The following is a 17463-nucleotide window of genomic DNA, read 5'->3' on the forward strand; positions in this document are numbered from 1 at the left end:
GAAGTTGGAAAGATAGGCATTTTATTTTATGCACAGGGTTACAGAGAAGGTCAATCCATGTAATGGAGATTCATCTGAAGATCTAAGTAGGATTGTGTAAGCACAGAGACTGACATGCTTTTTTGTCACATACCATAATATGTAAAGGCCTGTTCCCGAATTTCTGAAGCATGGAATAGTACTGGTATAAAAACGGCATCTAATTAGGAGAGTGGTGAGCCTGGGACCCTGTGAAAGGAGGATTTGGTTTTGTGAATGGAATAGGTGAAGCCACATCATTATGAGAAGTCAGGAAATTATGCGTATATACTCTGGTACATTAAGAAGATGGGTCCACTTAATTTGGTAAAACACTTTTAATTTTAGGTAGCAACCACAACTGTCCTGAACACCCAGGAGGGCAGTGACGCTCAGTGGAGGCAGAACAGAGAAGTTCCCCCAGCTCTTGGCCTCCTGCCCCTCTTGGCCCAGCCACTCGTGCTCATTTCCCTGGCTCGAGGAGCATACCGCCAGACCTTTTTCCCCAGGCATGTGGTCTGACCCCACGGGGCCTCAGAGGTCGGCATTCAGAGCAGGTGCCCTACGGTTGTTGAATTTAACCCCTGCTGAGAGAATGACAGGGACACCCCTAGAAGGAGATACAGAAGTCAGGTGTTGCCTATTCTGTGTATGTGCATTGCAGCAACACCCCCAGCATTTGAGCTCAAAGGACCACGTTCTGCAGGGAGATTTCAGGTATCAGCCAGAGGTGAGGGGGGCTCTGCTGAGAGCCTCCGCCCTCCCGTTGTGGGCCACTGTGCTGTCTGCCTCTGCTGGGGGCCTGCCATGCTCATTCTGTGCACGTGAGCTGCATCACACTCCCCTCCTTCCCTGTAGAGACCTCCACGTCTTCGAGGTAAGGAAAACAAGGTGGGCAGTTGACTTCTAGGTTCAGAGTCACAGAATGTTCAAGCTAAAAGAAACCCACTGGAACCATTTCATTTGATAAATAATGTTTTTATATCTTCCTTTCCCTGCATTTAATGTTGTTATACTCTCAGGATGTTTTGACACCAGTGGCACTGTTTTCCATTTTCTCAGTGCCAGACAAGCTGGGATATTTTAGCAAATATTAAGCTTTTTAAAAAAAAATATTTATCTTTGAGAGAGAGAGAGAGAGAGAGAGTGTGTGTGTGTGTGTGTGTGTGTGTGTGTGTGTGTGAGTGGGGGAGGGGCAGAGGGAGAGAGAGAATCCCAACCAGGCTTCCCACTGTCAGCACAAGCCTGACGCAGGTCTAGATCTCACAAACCCGGGAGATCGTGACCTGAGCCAAAATCAAGAGTCTGACGCTTAACTGACTGACCCACCCAGATGCCCCACAAATATTTAGTTTTAAGGATGAAAAAGTGTTATTTCTTTTCCTTTTAGATCCTGTCTAAACATTCTTTGCCCGCTCGTGTCTGGGAGCCAGCAATGCAGCAGAAGCAGAGTTTCGCCTTTGACAATGTTGGCTACGAAGGTGGTCTGGACAGCGTGTGTCCCTCTCAGACGACCACCGGCACCATCAGCATTTCGGGCATGACTTGCCAGTCGTGTGTAAAGTCTATCGAGGGCAGGATTTCGAGTTTGAAAGGCATCGTGAGCATTAAGGTTTCCCTGGAACAAGGCAGCGCGACAGTGATCTATGTGCCGTCGGTCCTGAGCCTGCCGCAGGTTTGCCGTCACGTCGAGGACATGGGCTTTGAGGCCAGCATCACAGAAGGAAAGGCCGCCTCCTGGCCCTCGAGATCCTCGTCTGCCCTGGAGGCCACGGTCAAGCTCCGGGTGGAGGGCATGACCTGCCAGTCCTGTGTCAGCTCCATCGAAGGCAGGCTGGGGAAGCTGCAAGGGGTAGTGAGGGCCCGAGTCTCCCTTGGCACCCAGGAGGCAGTCATTACTTACCAGCCTTATCTCATTCAGCCCCAAGACCTCAGGGACCACGTAAACGACATGGGATTTGAAGCTGTCATCAAGAACAGAGTGGCACCCGTAAGCCTGGGACCAATTGATATTGGGCGGTTACAGAGGACCAACCCAAAGACCCCTTTGACGTCTGGTACCCAGAATCTCAATAACTCTGAGACCTTGGGGCACCAAGGGAGCCGTGTGGTCACCCTGCAACTGAGAGTAGATGGAATGCACTGTAAATCTTGTGTCCTGAATATTGAAGAAAATATAGGCCAACTCCCAGGGGTTCAAAGTATTCAAGTGTCCTTGGAGAACAGAATTGCCCAAGTACAGTTTGACCCTTCTCGTGTCACCCCCGAGGCCCTGCAGAGGGCCATTGAGGCTCTTCCTCCTGGGAACTTTCAAGTTTCTCTTCCTGATGGAGCAGCGGGGAGTGGCACCAATAACAGGCCTTCCACGCATCTCGCCTCCGCCCCCGCCCCCGCCCCTGCCCAGGGAACCTGGATGCAGGGCCTGTGCAGTACCGTGGTGCTTGCCATTGGTGGCATGACCTGTGCGTCCTGCGTCCAGTCCATTGAAGGCCTGCTCTCCCGCAGGGAAGGGGTGCGGCGAGTATCAGTCTCTCTGACTGAAGGGACTGGAGTGGTGCTCTATGATCCCTCTGTAATTAACCCGGAAGGACTCCGAGCTGCTGTTGAAGAAATGGGATTCAAGGCGTCAGTCGTTTCTGGTACGTAGTTGGCCCACGTGAAGCACACCCTGGGGCCCTCTCCTTTCTCCTTGCATCTTAGGACATAGTGACAGTGGCCACACTCACTGCTCACTGGCCAATGTTGGTGACAACATTCTGCAACTTTTCCTTGCGTGTCAAGTGTATCAGGAGAGAAGAAGTAGAATTTCTGGGTGTATAGCCTTTGCCTCTCGTGTAGCTGGGAATAAAATGCTAAGTTCTTTGCATTTTTCTGAAGAGAACTCTGACTCTGTGTTCTTTTTAAAAAAGAGTCCTGTGGGGCCAGGGGGAACATCGGGCTCTTCTGTCTCCAGAAGAGCCATCATCACACTCTCTGAGATTTCTCTGCCCAACGAAACAATAAAAAGAGAACCGTAGTCTCACCTGGATCCCATTCTGTTGAAAGTGGGAATTGAGGGGATTCAGTGATGACTGCCCTTGCCCTCCTTGATGGCTGTGGGTAGAGGGGTGCATTTCTGCCGGGCGCCCGGGCCTGGGAGTGGTGGGCTGGTGAGCGAGTGAGACTCTCCTGAGAGCTTATGTTGTAGCCCCGTGTGAGCCGGTGAGCTCCAGGATGGGACGGGGATGCTGGAGGCCAGGAGGCAGTGCAGTGTGCTGGGGTTGCTGACAGGAGCCCGAGCAAGCGTGAGGACTCAGGAAGGTGGAGAGAGAGAGAGAGAGAGAGAGAGCGAGCAGGGGAGGGGCAGAGAGAAAGGGAGAGAGAGAATCCCAAGCAGGCTATGTGCTGACACTTGGGGCTGATCTCATGAACTGTGAGCGTGTGACCTGAGCCAAAATCAAGAATCAGACGCTTACCCGACCTCGCCACCCAGGCAGTGGATTTTAATCAGAGGAAGCGCAGGTGAGTTTGCACTTGAGCTGGCCAGTCGGTGTCAGTGTAGTGTGGATGGAGGCACGGAGGCTGTGTGGGAGGCTGGGTGAGAGGAGGTGGGGCTGGAGGTCAAGAGACGGAATAGGATGACATTCAGGAGGTTGGGTCCAGCAAGCTTGGTCCAGAGGAGGGGTGTGATGGGGCAGGCCGTGGAGGAAAGGGAGAGCCGGCGGGGAGCCCTAGGTGTGCAGTTGCCGGAGGCCAGCTTGAATTCCTGGAGAGTGGGGCTGGAAATGCAGATTGGAGTGGCAGGAGCCAGGGGAAGTGACGGAAGACCAGGGAAAGCGAGCATGACCGGGGAAAGGCAGAGGGAGGAACGTGATGGCACTGGTGTGGAAGGAAGGGGTGTCCGGAGGAAGAAATTGTCACAGACAGGGACAGCACCCTGGAAAGAAAGGAAGCCGTTTCAAGGGCCTCAGGCTCCGTGCAACTAGGAGGTGGGGGAGGCTCCGGTGAGCCCAGCTGCATGGTGGAGCCGCAGACCTCCAGGAGCCGAGCCAAGCGGCGGTGGAGAGGTGATGGATAGGTGTGGGGGGGGGTTCAGAGCCAGGCCAGAGATGAGGAAGCGCGGGACATGCCACAGCCAGCTGTGCGGGCAGCAAGGTTTTAACCGTTTGGGTCCCAAGGTACTGGCCCCATGGGGGGGTTGAGAGTTGCAGGCTAGACCAGGACAATACAGTGCCAGCTGCGGGCACTCAGACTGCGCTGCAGGGCGGTGGCCAGCCCGGCACCAGGAGGGGCTCGTGGGCAAAGCCCCCCGGCCGCGCCCAGGGCCAGCTGGACTGGGCCTTCCCACATGTACTTTGCAGCGGCCGCTGAGATAAAGTGCGTCTCCTTGGAAAGGTCCCCTGTCAGTGGGGCTGGCCTGCACTTACACCCTTAAAGGCAGTGGGTAAGTCATGTGGAATGACTCGGTCCTGTTCTGTACTTTGTCTTTTGTACCACGTTTCAGGAAGGAGTTTGTTTTTAAACAAAAATCAGTAAGGAACACACAATGGAACAGTAAATCCTGTACTTAAATGGTAGGAAATGTAGTACAGAGTCATCATCTGCTCTATTTGTATGAGGTTTCAAGTCTTTAAACAGTAGAGTCAGGTTGTTGGCAGTAAAAAGAAATTTGCATTGAACTGCATAATCCAGAATAATTGGATTTGACCAAGTAAGCCTAGAAAGAAAAGAACAGTGATTTTTATTGGACAGAATTATGTGTTTAGCCCAAGAGGCATTTAGTGTACCAGATTTAGCAAATAAAATATAGGACACTTAGTTCAATTTGAATTTTAGATCAACAGTGACTAATGTTTTGGTATAAGTATGTCCCAGGCAACATTTGGGGCACGCTTATACTAAGAAAGTATTTGTTGTTTATCTGAAATTCACATGTAGCTGGGCGTCTTGTATTTCACCTGGCAGTCTTAATTTAGGATAAACCGTAAGTGTGCCGTTAACTATCATTGTAGCCCCTTAGATATTAGAAAAGAATTACGTGTATTTGATTGGTCATTCCGGATTGACCAGGAAGAGGGGCTTCTTGAGCACAGTCTTCAAACCATCTGATTTGTTTCTCCTTGGACTCAGCAGCACCCAGCACATAGTAGGTATTTGTGAAGGAAGCGAAAGAGAAAGAAAATAACAGGCTGTGACAAGCCGGGTCGTGGGGTAGCTCAGTGACGGGATTTAATCCAGGAGCTACTCAGACATGTTAGAGAGCCGAATAACCAAACAGGGAATGGGAAGGAAACCCAAGAGATGGCTGGTGGCAGAAGCTGGCACCCCAGGCAGGAGGGTGCCACCGGAGCCCAGGGGCTGAGGTCGCCTGGTGGGAGCTGGCTCACCACCGGAGCTACTAAGGGAGAGGCTGTGGCCAGGAGCTGGGCTCCCAGTAGGTAGATGGGAAACACATCAGGTTTCCCCCATTTCTGTCCTACTGTTTCCCACTTGCTACCTCCAGGGTACCAAATTTAACCAGAAACCAGTTGACAAGGGAGCCTGGGAAAAGTGGTTTTGCAGGGTCAGCCCCCTTGATAATGGAACAGGGAGAGGAAGGGGAATGATCAAGAGCATGTAGGCAAGTGGCAGGCACTGAATTTCAGTCAGCTTATTTGACAGCTAAAAATACATTAAGATCTGTTTTTTATCTAGAAATCAGCTCTGCATTTGTGCACTGGTTTGCCTGGTAAATATTTTTTGTATGAATGAATTAATGGATAGGTGATTGGATATATGAATACAGTGTGAGGAAAAAGTCATCTATCATGTATGACATGTTCCCCTCAGCCTTGTAAATGGATAATGTCACTTCTGGGGCACTGTTCCTCATCCCAGCACGTACTGAGGGTCTTCTGGGCCCCAGGCACTGTGCTGGCCACCGTGAGTACTCGGAGGCCATCCAGGACCTGCCCACATGCAGCTTATACTCTAACAAGGAAGCAGATCAGAGACCCATCATCCAAGGCAGGTTGGAATACATGCAACAAGGCAAGTGTAGGTAAAGCACTCTTGAGATTCAAAAGATGAGAAAAGCCAGCATCTGGTTGTGGGGCTCCCAAAGACTGGATAATGGAGGTGACATTGAAGCTGGGCTCGGGTAAGACTTCAGAACGTGATGGCATCTCAGCAGGCAGAGAGGGGCAGGACCACACACCGGGAAAAGTCGGAGGAGACATGAGCTCCAGCTTGTCTCGGGAGCAGTCTGGCTTGGGTGGAACTTGAATGTAAGTAGTGGAAGATAAGGTCAGACGGGCCAGCATCCTGGTACAAGCCACCATCAGCTGTGTCCACTAGACAGGCTCCGAGCTAGTCTCTCCTTCCCGCCTTTCAGCCTTACAGTCTGTTCCCTGCCCAGTATTCACAGTAATCCTGTTACTCTGTTAATACTCTGAAACCTTCCCATCTTAAGAGGGAGTCCTTAGGGTGATCTAGAAGCCCCCTCCCCCCAACTCCCTACCTTTCTAACCCCTTTCCAATCCTCATATCAGGCTTGTCCTCACCTCAGGGTCTTGTACCTGCTATCCCTCTGTCTAGAATATTCTTACCCCAGAATCCACATGGTGTACTTGATTTCACATATACTTTTCTGGGCTTTTCCAAAGCATGTGTAATTTATATTTAGAAATACATAGATTTGTATTATACATAGTGCTTTTGTAATCTCTTTCACCCCACAATTTATCATAAACATACTTATAGGTCCGTCTATATGTCTGCAACACCACGTTGAGTGGCTGCAAATCATTACGTCCTATGGATGCACCGTAACTTAGTCATAACCAGTTTCCTACTGGACTGTTCCCATCTACTTCATGTGCATGTGATTGTAAATAATACTGATGGGCATTTTTGAGGCTAAATTTTGTGCACACAGTTATTTCCTTACGGTAAATACCCGAAAGTGTAATTGCTCGGTCACAGAGAGTAAACATTATTTCATTCCATTACAAATACTTATTGTGCCTCTACTAAGTGCCAAGCAGTTAGAGGTACTGTTTTTGATAATATTGTCAGGTAGACTTCCAGAAAGCTGAATGCCCACCCATAGTATTAGCATAGATTGATAAAGAAAAACGACCCAATAACATAGTCTTGTTTGGGTCTTGTTAGTTTAATTCAACTTTCTTTAGCAATCTCCAGAAGCCCCGAATTTAGTTGAGTTAGATCTCAATGTGGAAGAAATGGCAATGTGTAAATTATAAGTCAGTAAGGGGTGTATGAAATTCTCTGTAATAGTACAAATATTAAAGTTGTTGACCACAATATTTGGATAGACATGCAGGTGAATCCAGAAAACAGATGATGGACTGGGAAAATCAGGAGAGGTTGGACAGGTGCAGGAGGGTTCATGGGTATGGGAGGGGTTGATGCGTACAGGAGGGGTTGATGGGTACAGGAGGGTTGGACAGGTATGGCTGAGGTTGTTGGGTACAGGGGGTGATGGGTGCGAGGGCGGTGATGGGTATGGGAGGGATTGATGGGTATGGCAGGGGTTGATGGGTGCTGGGGGATTGATGGGTACAGAAGGATTGGATTGGTAAGGGGGGGGTTGATGGGTGCAGGAGGGTTTGACAGGTAAGGGAGGGGTTGATGGGTACTGGAGGGGTTGATGGGTGCAAGAGAGTTGGACAGGTAATGGGAGGGGTTAATGGGTGCTGGAGGGGTTGATGGGTAGAGATAGAATGTCAAGAGGCTGAGGCTACAAAACAGCTTTTGTGAATTTGAGATCCAAAGGCCAGAGTCATTTTGAACAATGACAAAGTCCAGGAGAGTACACCTGTGCTGATGGATGGAGGTGTGGTCTCTGCTTCCGGAAGGTAGAGGGGTCCTGTAAGGCCAGGTCCTTGGAGGGTTTTCACTGAAGGTGCTGAAAGTGTTGATCAACTGGACTCTTAGAATGAGTTTCGGAAGTAGTTTTTAGCACCTTTCAGAAAATGAGCAAAACATCCCAGGATGTGAGATTTATTTAGAAGAAAAACTTTGCAAAGTCATGGCCTATCGTCAGTACAGGTTAATGCCAACTTCTATCTTCTGCAGCTGTGGATTTTCAAATAGCGAGAGTTCGTTTTTTAAATGATGTAATTATCTTTTGTATATACTCTTAAAGGTCCTTTCTGTTATCAAATTCTGTTATCAAAAGGTCTGACTTTCTGGAGTGATGAAAACTTTCCACATCTTGACCTGGGTGATTAGTTACGTGTGTGTGTGTATATATATATATACATATATATATATATATATATATATATATATATACACATATATACATAGTTACATATATATATATATACGTATATATATATACATATATATATGTATATTTGTATATATATACACATGCGGTGGGCAGAAAAATGGTCCCCAACAGCGTCTGCACCCTCATCCCAGAACTCGGTGGGGGAGAGGGTGGTCTTTTTGGTTTATGGAGCTGGTTCCACTGGATATCCAAGTGGAAAGAAATTAACTCTAACTCTTACCTCTTACCTACACAAAGTTAAAATGCAGGTATCATAGGCCTGATGGGGAAGTTCATTAAAATAGCAGCTTCTAGAAGAAAGAAGCATGAACATTTTCACTGTTTAGGTAGCACGAAACATACTAACCATGAAAGTTGGTTTAGTTGGTTGATAAGTCAGACCTCATTAACATTTGGGACTTCTTTTATCAAAAGAGACACCATTAGATGAGAGTGTAGGTATGGAGCACAGACTGGGAGCAGATACCTGAAGTGCGGACCCATGACAAGGATTCGTGTCCAGAGTACGTACAGGACGTAGGCAAACGATAAGAAAAAGGCAAACAACTCAATAAAGGTGTGTTGGGTTGTTTTGATTGTTGTAGGGAAGGAGTGAAGGACTGCTAACCAGAATGTGACAGTGGTTAAAGGGACAGATCCTGGAGGTAGAGACCTGGTTTAGAAATAGCTTCATTACTTATCACCTGAGGAATTCGGGGCACGTTTTTAAATTTCTTGTAACTCAGGGGCACCTGGGTGGCTTAGTCGGTTAAGCATCTGACTTCAGCTCAGGTCATAAACTCGCGGTTCTTGAGTTCTAGCCCCACGTCGGGCTCTGTGCTGACAGCTCGGAGCCTGGAGCCTGCTTCGGATTCTGGGTTCCCTCTCTCTCTCTCTTCCTCCCCCACTTGCACTCTGTCTCTCTCTCTCAAAAATAAAGAATAAAAAAAATTTCTTCTAACTCAGTTCTTTATAAAATGGGGGCGATAGTCCTATGTACCACAGCTGTTTTAAAGGACGTGTGCTTCGCAGAGGGCCTGGTGAGTTCTTCTTGTTGTCATCATCTAATTAGAGCACTCATCCAACTGGAGCATTCCATTCTTGAGTATTGGCATCTTTTCATGTGTCTGTCACTGTATGCCTCTGTCTCTAGTTGTGGGGAGGAGGGGGGCAGTGATGGAAACACCAACCTTCATGGAGCTGTTTCAAGAACTTTGTCAGGCTTGAACCTCCTGTTGTAAAAAAAGTTCTTTGTTCTTTTATTTTTTTTTTGTTTTATTTATTTATTTATTTATTTATTTTTTTAAGGTTCTTTGTTCTTTTAATCTGAATGATTTCTTCCATTTTATCCTAGAAAACTGTTACAGCAACCATGTTGGAAACCGCAGCGCAGGTAATTCCACAGTGCACACCACAGCTGGCGGACCTGTGTCTGTGCAGGGAACGGCTCCCCACGCTGGGGGGCTCCCTAAGAACCACAACCCCGGCAGCTCGTCAAAGTCCCCGCAGGCCTCTACAGCAGTGGCACCACAGAAGTGCTTTTTACAGATCACAGGCATGACCTGTGCATCCTGTGTGTCTAACATAGAGAGAAACCTTCAGAAGGAGGCAGGTAAGCCATCTACACACTGAACTGGGGAAGCTGCGTGTAGGCTGTGAGCCCCTGCGGTCAGCAGAATGGGCACTGTGCTCTCCCTTCACGATCCTCATTGACTCAGTTTGTCAGCAGCCCTGATACTCTGGCAGCAAGTTCATTAGGTGATGGTAGAGATGTTTGTCTGATGTTCTTGGGCAATTGGCATTCTGCTGCTTAGGAAGTATGTAGTTTGTTTAAGATAAAATGTCTCCGAGTAAGTTAGTGAGGGGCAGTCCAGTTTAAAGGTCGGGGACATTCCATGGGTAACTTCCTCAGCTTGTCCTAGTGGTGGTCTTTATCTCCTCCACCCCCACCCCCAGTCCCATCCATCAGCCTCCAGCTAGTGCATGAATACGTAGCCTGCAGTTTGCAGAGAAGTTGCGATTTTGAATATTCTGTCCTTTGTCCCTGTAAATCATAGGGTGTTACGGAAGTGCCTAAGTTTTGTCCTCTGGACTACATTTCCAGTACTGTCTCTGAAACCTGAAAGTGCAACAAAGATCCTGTCCCACTTTTGTTTGGAAAATATCTTAACCATGACGACCTTGCCACCGGAGTCCCTTTCTCTCTTTCCATGTATCTCTCTGCTCAGATTCCTTGGCCATCACAGCCAGCCCCAAATTAGGATGATGTGTCTCCAGCCTCTTGTTCCCTATGTTTTATCGTGGCTGGAGCTCTAGAAAGACTCTTCTCAAATTTAGGTGTTCTAAGAGTTTCTTTGTCATCCATGGGCTGGCTGTTTTATAAAATATCCTACATCTCATGGTTCCTGTGTTTCTTTTCCTGACTTGCAGCCCTCATTTTTATTCCTTATGGCATCCTTTCTAAAGCACGTTTCGTTCTTTTATGTGAATGAGTCTTATTTCCCCCCTCAAACTCACAAATAATCTCACTGGATATACAATGGCATCATGTCCCAGTCAATGCATCGTATGTTAAAAATATTGCAAGTCAAAAATGCATTAAAGCTCAGTCAGTGAAGCATCAGACTCTTGGTTTCGGCTCAGGTTCACAGCCCCATGTTGGGCTCTGTGCTGATGGTACGGACCCTGCTTGGGATTCTCTCCCTCCCTCTCTCTCTGCCCCTCCCCCCTACAAAAATACATGAACATTTAAAAAAATGTGTTTAATACACCTAACCGACCAAACATCATAGCTTGGCCGAGCCACCCTGAAATGTGTCACAATGTGTATCTGTCGCTCGTTGTCATGATGGTGTATTGCACAGCACAGCGCTAGCCCCAGGAAAGATCCAAATCCAAAATCTGAAGTCTGGTTTCTAACGAATGTGTATCACTCTCGCACCAAAATGAAGTTGAAAATTTTTAAGCCAAATTAATTGTACGTCGGGGTGGTCTGTAATCTGTAGGATTTCTCTTCCACTTCTGAATGGGATCAGAGCCTGAAAAAGAGTAAGGACAACCACTTTTGAAACAATTTTTTTCTCCGTGTATGAAAAGTGTCTGAGGGAAAAGGACACCATTTAACTGACATTTAGTAGTTGCAGGCTGCAGACTGTATGTATCCCTTGCTGTGAGGTGTGGACACGGTCCGTGTCTTCTCCAGCCTGACTCAAAGCCACCCACCCCACCCCCACCCCACCCTGCTGCCATCCCGGGGCCAGCAGCACAGGCATCACCTGGGAGCCGGGTGGACCTACAGAACCTCAGACCCACTCCAAACCTACTGAGCCGGAATCTGTAGTTTATCAAGGTCCTCGGTTGATTTGCCCATCAACGTGTGAGGAGTGCTGTTCTAGAACAGTGGTTCTCACACTTGGCTGGTACGTTAAAGTCGCCTGGGGAGCTTTACAAAAAGATGCCTGGCACCCACCCTGAGGGGTCCTGGTTTAACTGGTTTGGGTTTGGGGCCAGGCATGGTGCTCGTTAAAAGGCCAAGTGATCCTAAAGTGCAGTCCGGTTTGAGAACTCCTGTTCTAGAGGCTTCTGGGAGCAGATGTGTTTCTTTGTTAGGTTGTGTTGAATGTGTCATCCCAGAGGCCCTGCCTGGAGTGTTGTAACTGTGGCCCGATGGTTCCAGGTATTCTCTCGGTGCTGGTCGCCTTGATGGCTGGAAAGGCAGAGGTTAAGTACAATCCGGAAGTCATCCAGCCGCTGGAGATAGCTCAGCTCATCCAGGACTTGGGCTTTGAGGCTGCGGTAATGGAAAACTACACAGGCTCAGATGGTGACCTCGAGCTGATCGTAAGTGTAGTGGCCGGGCGGGCGCTGGGGCAAGAGGGCTGCAGGCATCTGAAAGGGGCCGGGAAACTTCTCCCATTTTGCACGTATGCTGTGTGTTGTCACAGTTGCGTTCTCCTTTGAAGCCAACAACAACGACCTGTTCATTTTGTGCAGGAATGTCAGTTATGTCACAGAGTCTTAGGGGTACATCCCACTGGGCGCCTTCAAGGTGTGAGGAGGAGGAGCAGGTGGGTGGCGGGAATGTAGGAGGAAGAGGAACTAAACATGGCAGCCACCCAGAGCTTGGTTTTGAGAGAGTTGAATATGACCACATTCCATAAGGCCCAGAGGGAAGCTAGAATGCAGAGATGTGGCAAGGCCAGGGGAGGTGAGTCGGTGTGGTAGCCAGTGTCAACCAGCACCACCACAGCGGGGGAGGGCCGGCTCATAGGCACAGGGGTGTCTAGAAGGTAATTGGCGACCGGCGTCCTGAAGCACACAGTCCAAGATGAACGGTAAGGGTGGTTGCTGTGCCTAGTGTGGACGGGGAGGGGATGGTACGGGCCTCGTTTTTCCTGTCTACTGTCATCTGCACATGACCGCAAATCACTGAAACATTGGGTATATCTAGTATTTCCAATATGCTGTGTTCACAGGCACTTCCATACAAAGCTTTTTATGTGTAAATAAGGGGAGACTGTGAGTAATGCTGTTTTACTGAGGTGAAAGGGTCTTGCTTCCTTAACTGTGTTCAGTTACTGCCGTTAGTAGTAAGTAAATGTTTAAAGAAAGAGTACTGAGGACACGAGTGGCACTTTGAGCTCTTGATAAGTGACATTCTTTGTAGAGCAAACCCTTTGTTCTGGACAGGCCTCCCAGTGTGTGGTCAGGTAACACGACCTGCTCTCTGGGTTCTAGCCCCGGTCATGCCCGCCACAGGAGCAGGACCCTCGCTGCAGACCCTCAGCCCCAAGGGGATGCCTCTGCCTCTCTCAGACTACTGTGGAAAATCTAGATCACAAATATTATTGGGAAAGGTGAAAACATTAAAAAAAGATTGTTTTTAATGTTTATTTGTTTTTGAGAGAGAGACAGAGAGACAGAGCATGAGCATGGGGAAGCAGAGAGAGGGAGACACAGAATCTGAAACAGGCCCCAGGCTCTGAGCCGTCAGTACAGAGCCCCAAGCAGGGCTCGAGCCCATGGACCTCGAGGTCACAACCTGAGCCAAAGTCAGACGCTTAACCAACTGAGCCACCCAGGCACCCCGGTGAAAACATTTTTTGAACAGTGTTTTTTATCTTAAGCTGAGCAGTATCAGTTATATCGTTATCACATGCTCAGACACCGGACATTTTATGTCTGTATTTAATTAGTATTCTGGGAAATGTTGACCTCTGATACTTGGAAGAGTGACTCATCTGACTTGCCTAAATACATACCCAGGGATGGCATGTCTCACTCCGTGATGTGAAGACACACAGCGTGGCGTGGCAACAGTGGCCTCACGGAGAGGGTAGGGTGGCTCACGAAAGCCCATCACTGTCAGAGCTGGAAGTGAAGCCTTGGTCTGTTGCCATCTGCTCAGTGACTGGCTACGTCTCTTGTCCCCGAGTTCGGGAAGAAGCACTGTTTCTATGCCCACAGCCCTTGGGGGAATGTTCCGGGTGAAAGTCCTGCACACAGGTCTGGAAGTGGGAGTCCAGGGCCTCAGGAAGGGTGCTGTGGAAGGAGGAAGGGCTCATGGCTACCTGTTAACCCAGCCCCCCGTGTGCCTTTGACGGGATCCTCTCAGTCCTGAGTGGTATTTTTGTCTTGTGCGGCAGATCACGGGCATGACCTGTGCATCCTGTGTTCACAACATAGAGTCCAAACTCACCAGAACGAATGGCATCACCTACGCCTCTGTGGCCCTTGCCACCAGCAAAGCCCACGTGAAGTTTGATCCTGAAATGATTGGTCCGCGGGATATTGTCAAGATTATCGAGGTAAGTTGTTCATTTAAAAACATTATACGAACTAATATAGTGTTGTGCATCAACTATACTTCAATTAAAAAAAAAAAACCTTCCTTTTTCAAAACAGTGATTTATACACACTGTAGGAAAATGAGAAAATATAGCTAACCAAAAAAATTAAAAAGAAAAAAGTCACCTAACCTATCCTTCAGGTTTTCCCATGGAAATAAAGGTGGATCATTTTAAAATAAACTGTGAAATCAAGTCAATATCAGACAGTCTGAGGGTGAAAATCAGTGAATGGGTAAGAAAAAGGATATTATTGTCTTAATTGCAGATATTCCTGGAGAAACATCAGTATCAGCAGGATACCTGGCACATGGGGTTTAATTACCTAATTATAATTGTGAAGTATTATTTAAGCCTGGACCAAACATCTATAGACCGAAGGATTGTTGGAAATGAGAAGAATTGTACTGCGTTTTACCACTATGTCAGGACTGTTCGTTGATGGGAGAGTTTGGTCGTTTCTCTTTTGGAAAATTACTTAGTGTTCATGCACTCCCTACGTCTGTTCCCTCCCTCGCTTTGTCCACAGACACCGCCATTTCCTTTTTAAGGCCCGTATTCTACCACACCGTGAGCGGGTGAACATTAGTGCTGAGCTGAATGGGTGAAGATAGTCAAAACTGAACGAGATTAACTCGTAATGACTGATGGTCAGGATAAATGGAGTTCAGCAGGACGTTCTAACGCAGGGAAGCATCTTGTGGCAGGCCTGAAGTTGTCATTCATTTTCTCTTCACTGCGCGCGTGTTTAAGGGAGATGTTGTCTGTTGTGTGGCTTAGCAGAGCTCTTTGATGTGTGTTATTTAGGCTGCTGCCGCTGCTGCTAATAATTCTGTCCTAGAGGCACACAACACAGCTTCTTTATCAGATGGAGAAAGATCCCCAGAGAGGTTAAGTGACTTTGCTCGCTGGTACCCAGCTAAAGGTTGCAGGACTGGCCCTCAAACCCAGACCTTACAGTTCCAAGCTCAGCGGCCTTTCGACTTTTGCCACACCACAGGTCTTACAGAACAGCAGTGATGTGGCCCTGATGAGGCCAAGAAGTCAGACTGTTGTGCTCATAGGCGGGAGAGTCCCAGGTGGTGCTTTGAGCACATGTCAGTCACCCTTCTTACTTACCATGCCCGTCCCGGCCCCCATTCTGCTCGCCAATCTCAGGGCGGTGCCGCCTTTATCCGTGTCTGAGGAATATTGCCAATGTCTGGCCTCCGTTCTTGCATCTCTGGTGCACCTTTTCCTAATGTAATTAGGTTGGTATTAGTCGTAAAAGGATTTGTCTTTACACGGTCCTAGATGCTCTTTCTCCAACCAGAACTTTTAATTTTTGTGTGAAATCCCAACATGAGAGTCTGAGGCCCCTCTTTATATTGTGCTGATTCTTGGGACATTTCCCCTCTTTATATTGATCAGGTGGGTTTATATTGTGCTTTTCCTGTGTAATTTCGTAAGGGGGTCAGATCAAATAAGGAAGAGAGGGTCAGGGAGCGAGGCGGTGCAAGAAACGCTGAAAAGAACCAGCAGATTGAGGTACAGTCCCCATCTGGCTTCAGTGGGAGCCGCAGCGTGCAGGTGTTGAGGGAGCCAGGGTCTGCTCAGTGGGAAGGGGCCTGGGCTGGGAGTCCGGAGACCTGAGCACCAAGCACTGGGCCTCGCTCTTCTGACAGCACGATGGCTCTGGGCAGGATCTCTAACCTCTGACCTTCAGTTTCCTCATGCAGGGAATGAGTGACAGCCCCTGACCCCTCCATGTTTGGGGTTCTTCACACAGTAGTTCTGTGTGTCTAATTCAGCATTGATCAGCCTCGGGGCATGCTGAAGTTTCTTCCAGAACCTGCTGCCTTAGCCCACAGAAGGAATAGGAGTCACCGTCTGGGGCCGCCTCCTTGGGGATGACACAGTCTGTGAGCATAGATGGTGCTGGACCTCTGACAGGACTTGTAGAATGATTTGGGAACGGAAGTCATGAACGGAAAAACCCATCCAGTCTTTTGAGCGATTTTCGAATGACTTTCTAATTTCAAAAGATGTAAAATGCTTTCTACCAACCCATGTTTTAACCAAGTACCTTCCTCCCTCTTTCTCACTTTTCTTTTTTTAATAACAAGGAAATCGGCTTTCATGCTTCCCCGGCCCAGAGAAACCCCAACGTGCATCACTTGGACCACAAGGCGGAAATAAAGCAGTAGGTAGAACAGAAAAGATTCGCTGCAGCTCTTGTCTAAGGGTCCCCCGCTCCGCCCGCCCCACTGGGCCTGACCGCCTCGTTCTGTGCTTAAGGGTGTCCCTGCCTGCCTGGCTTCCCACAGTGCCATCCACATGGACTAGCTGCCTTACTACCCTTGTGACATTAACCCTCTAGAGGAGCGCTGTCCCGACAGACCCCCTCGCGATGACAGAAGTGTTCTCTACCCTCAGGGCCCAGTCTGGGAGCCACCAGCTGCTGAGCTGTTCATGGGACTAAGGAACTGAGTTTTTAATTTCATTTGATCTTAACTGATTTTAATTTAGATAGCCACTTACAGCTGGTGGCTAACAGACAGGACAGCACTTAAGTTGGGATGGGAGGGAGAGGGTGTGGGTTTTTCCTTTTACAACACAGTATCTTAAGACTTTATTTGAAAGGGTTCTAGAAGTGGGGTCTGAGGGCAGGAAGCATGGTCACTGGAAAGAAAATGGCCTGGGAAGAAGGAGGCCTGAGTTTATTCGTTGATGCAGATGTGCACTTAGTCATTCAGCAAACACACGGGCACTGTTGTATGTAGGGCGCTATGCCTGGTGTTAGGAATGAGTGGGATACTGTCACAGCTGGGCTAGGAAAGAGTGGGTGGGCAGTGGATCAGGTGGGTTAAGGGGGTCTGGGAAACCAACTAGCAGGAGACACATGATCTGAGCTTCAAAGAATGAGTGGAACTTTGCCAGGCAGTGGAGGTGGGGGTTGAGGTGAGAGTTCTCAAGGGGCATGGAGGTGACAGCGGGGGGGGGGGCCCTCAGGGACTCCTGTCCTTTGCTCTGGTTGGCATGCCTGGAGGAGGCAAGGACGGAAAGGAGATGCACCTGGAAGGCCAGCGGCCGGGCTAATTCCAGGGCCCTGGCGGCAGCCTGAGAGTGTAGACTTCAGTGTTGTGGGCCAGGGTCTTTGGGCCAGGGTGGAGATGTGTCAGAGCTTCCACAACAGTTGGTGGGAATTGCATGGATGCTGACGCTGACAGGAGACCAGAGCTGTCACTGTGGTGTCCATCAAGAATGCTTTACGGTTCTCACTGACTCTTTAATTTGTTTTAATATTTATTATTTTGAGAGAGAGAGAGACAGAGTATGAGCGGGGAAGGGGCAGAGAGAGTG

General features: G+C 48.5%; 1 protein-coding gene across 7 annotated transcripts in view; it reads left to right on the top strand.

Moving 5' to 3' along the window:
- The window catches only part of ATP7B (ATPase copper transporting beta), an 82415-nt gene that overhangs the window by 35245 nt on the left and 29707 nt on the right, over positions 1 to 17463 (top strand). For all 7 annotated transcript variants that reach the window (XM_040448327.1, XM_040448330.1, XM_040448325.1 and 4 more), the window contains 5 exons: positions 1409 to 2657; positions 9630 to 9887; positions 11952 to 12115; positions 13921 to 14082; positions 16227 to 16303. In XM_040448327.1, coding sequence (XP_040304261.1) covers positions 1409 to 2657; positions 9630 to 9887; positions 11952 to 12115; positions 13921 to 14082; positions 16227 to 16303 — 1910 coding nt within the window. The remainder of the gene's footprint in view (positions 1 to 1408; positions 2658 to 9629; positions 9888 to 11951; positions 12116 to 13920; positions 14083 to 16226; positions 16304 to 17463) is intronic.

The sequence above is a fragment of the Herpailurus yagouaroundi genome, unplaced genomic scaffold (genome assembly GCF_014898765.1).
Source record: "Herpailurus yagouaroundi ecotype Mexico unplaced genomic scaffold, PumYag 197, whole genome shotgun sequence".
In the NCBI taxonomy this organism is placed as follows: domain Eukaryota; kingdom Metazoa; phylum Chordata; class Mammalia; order Carnivora; family Felidae; genus Herpailurus; species Herpailurus yagouaroundi.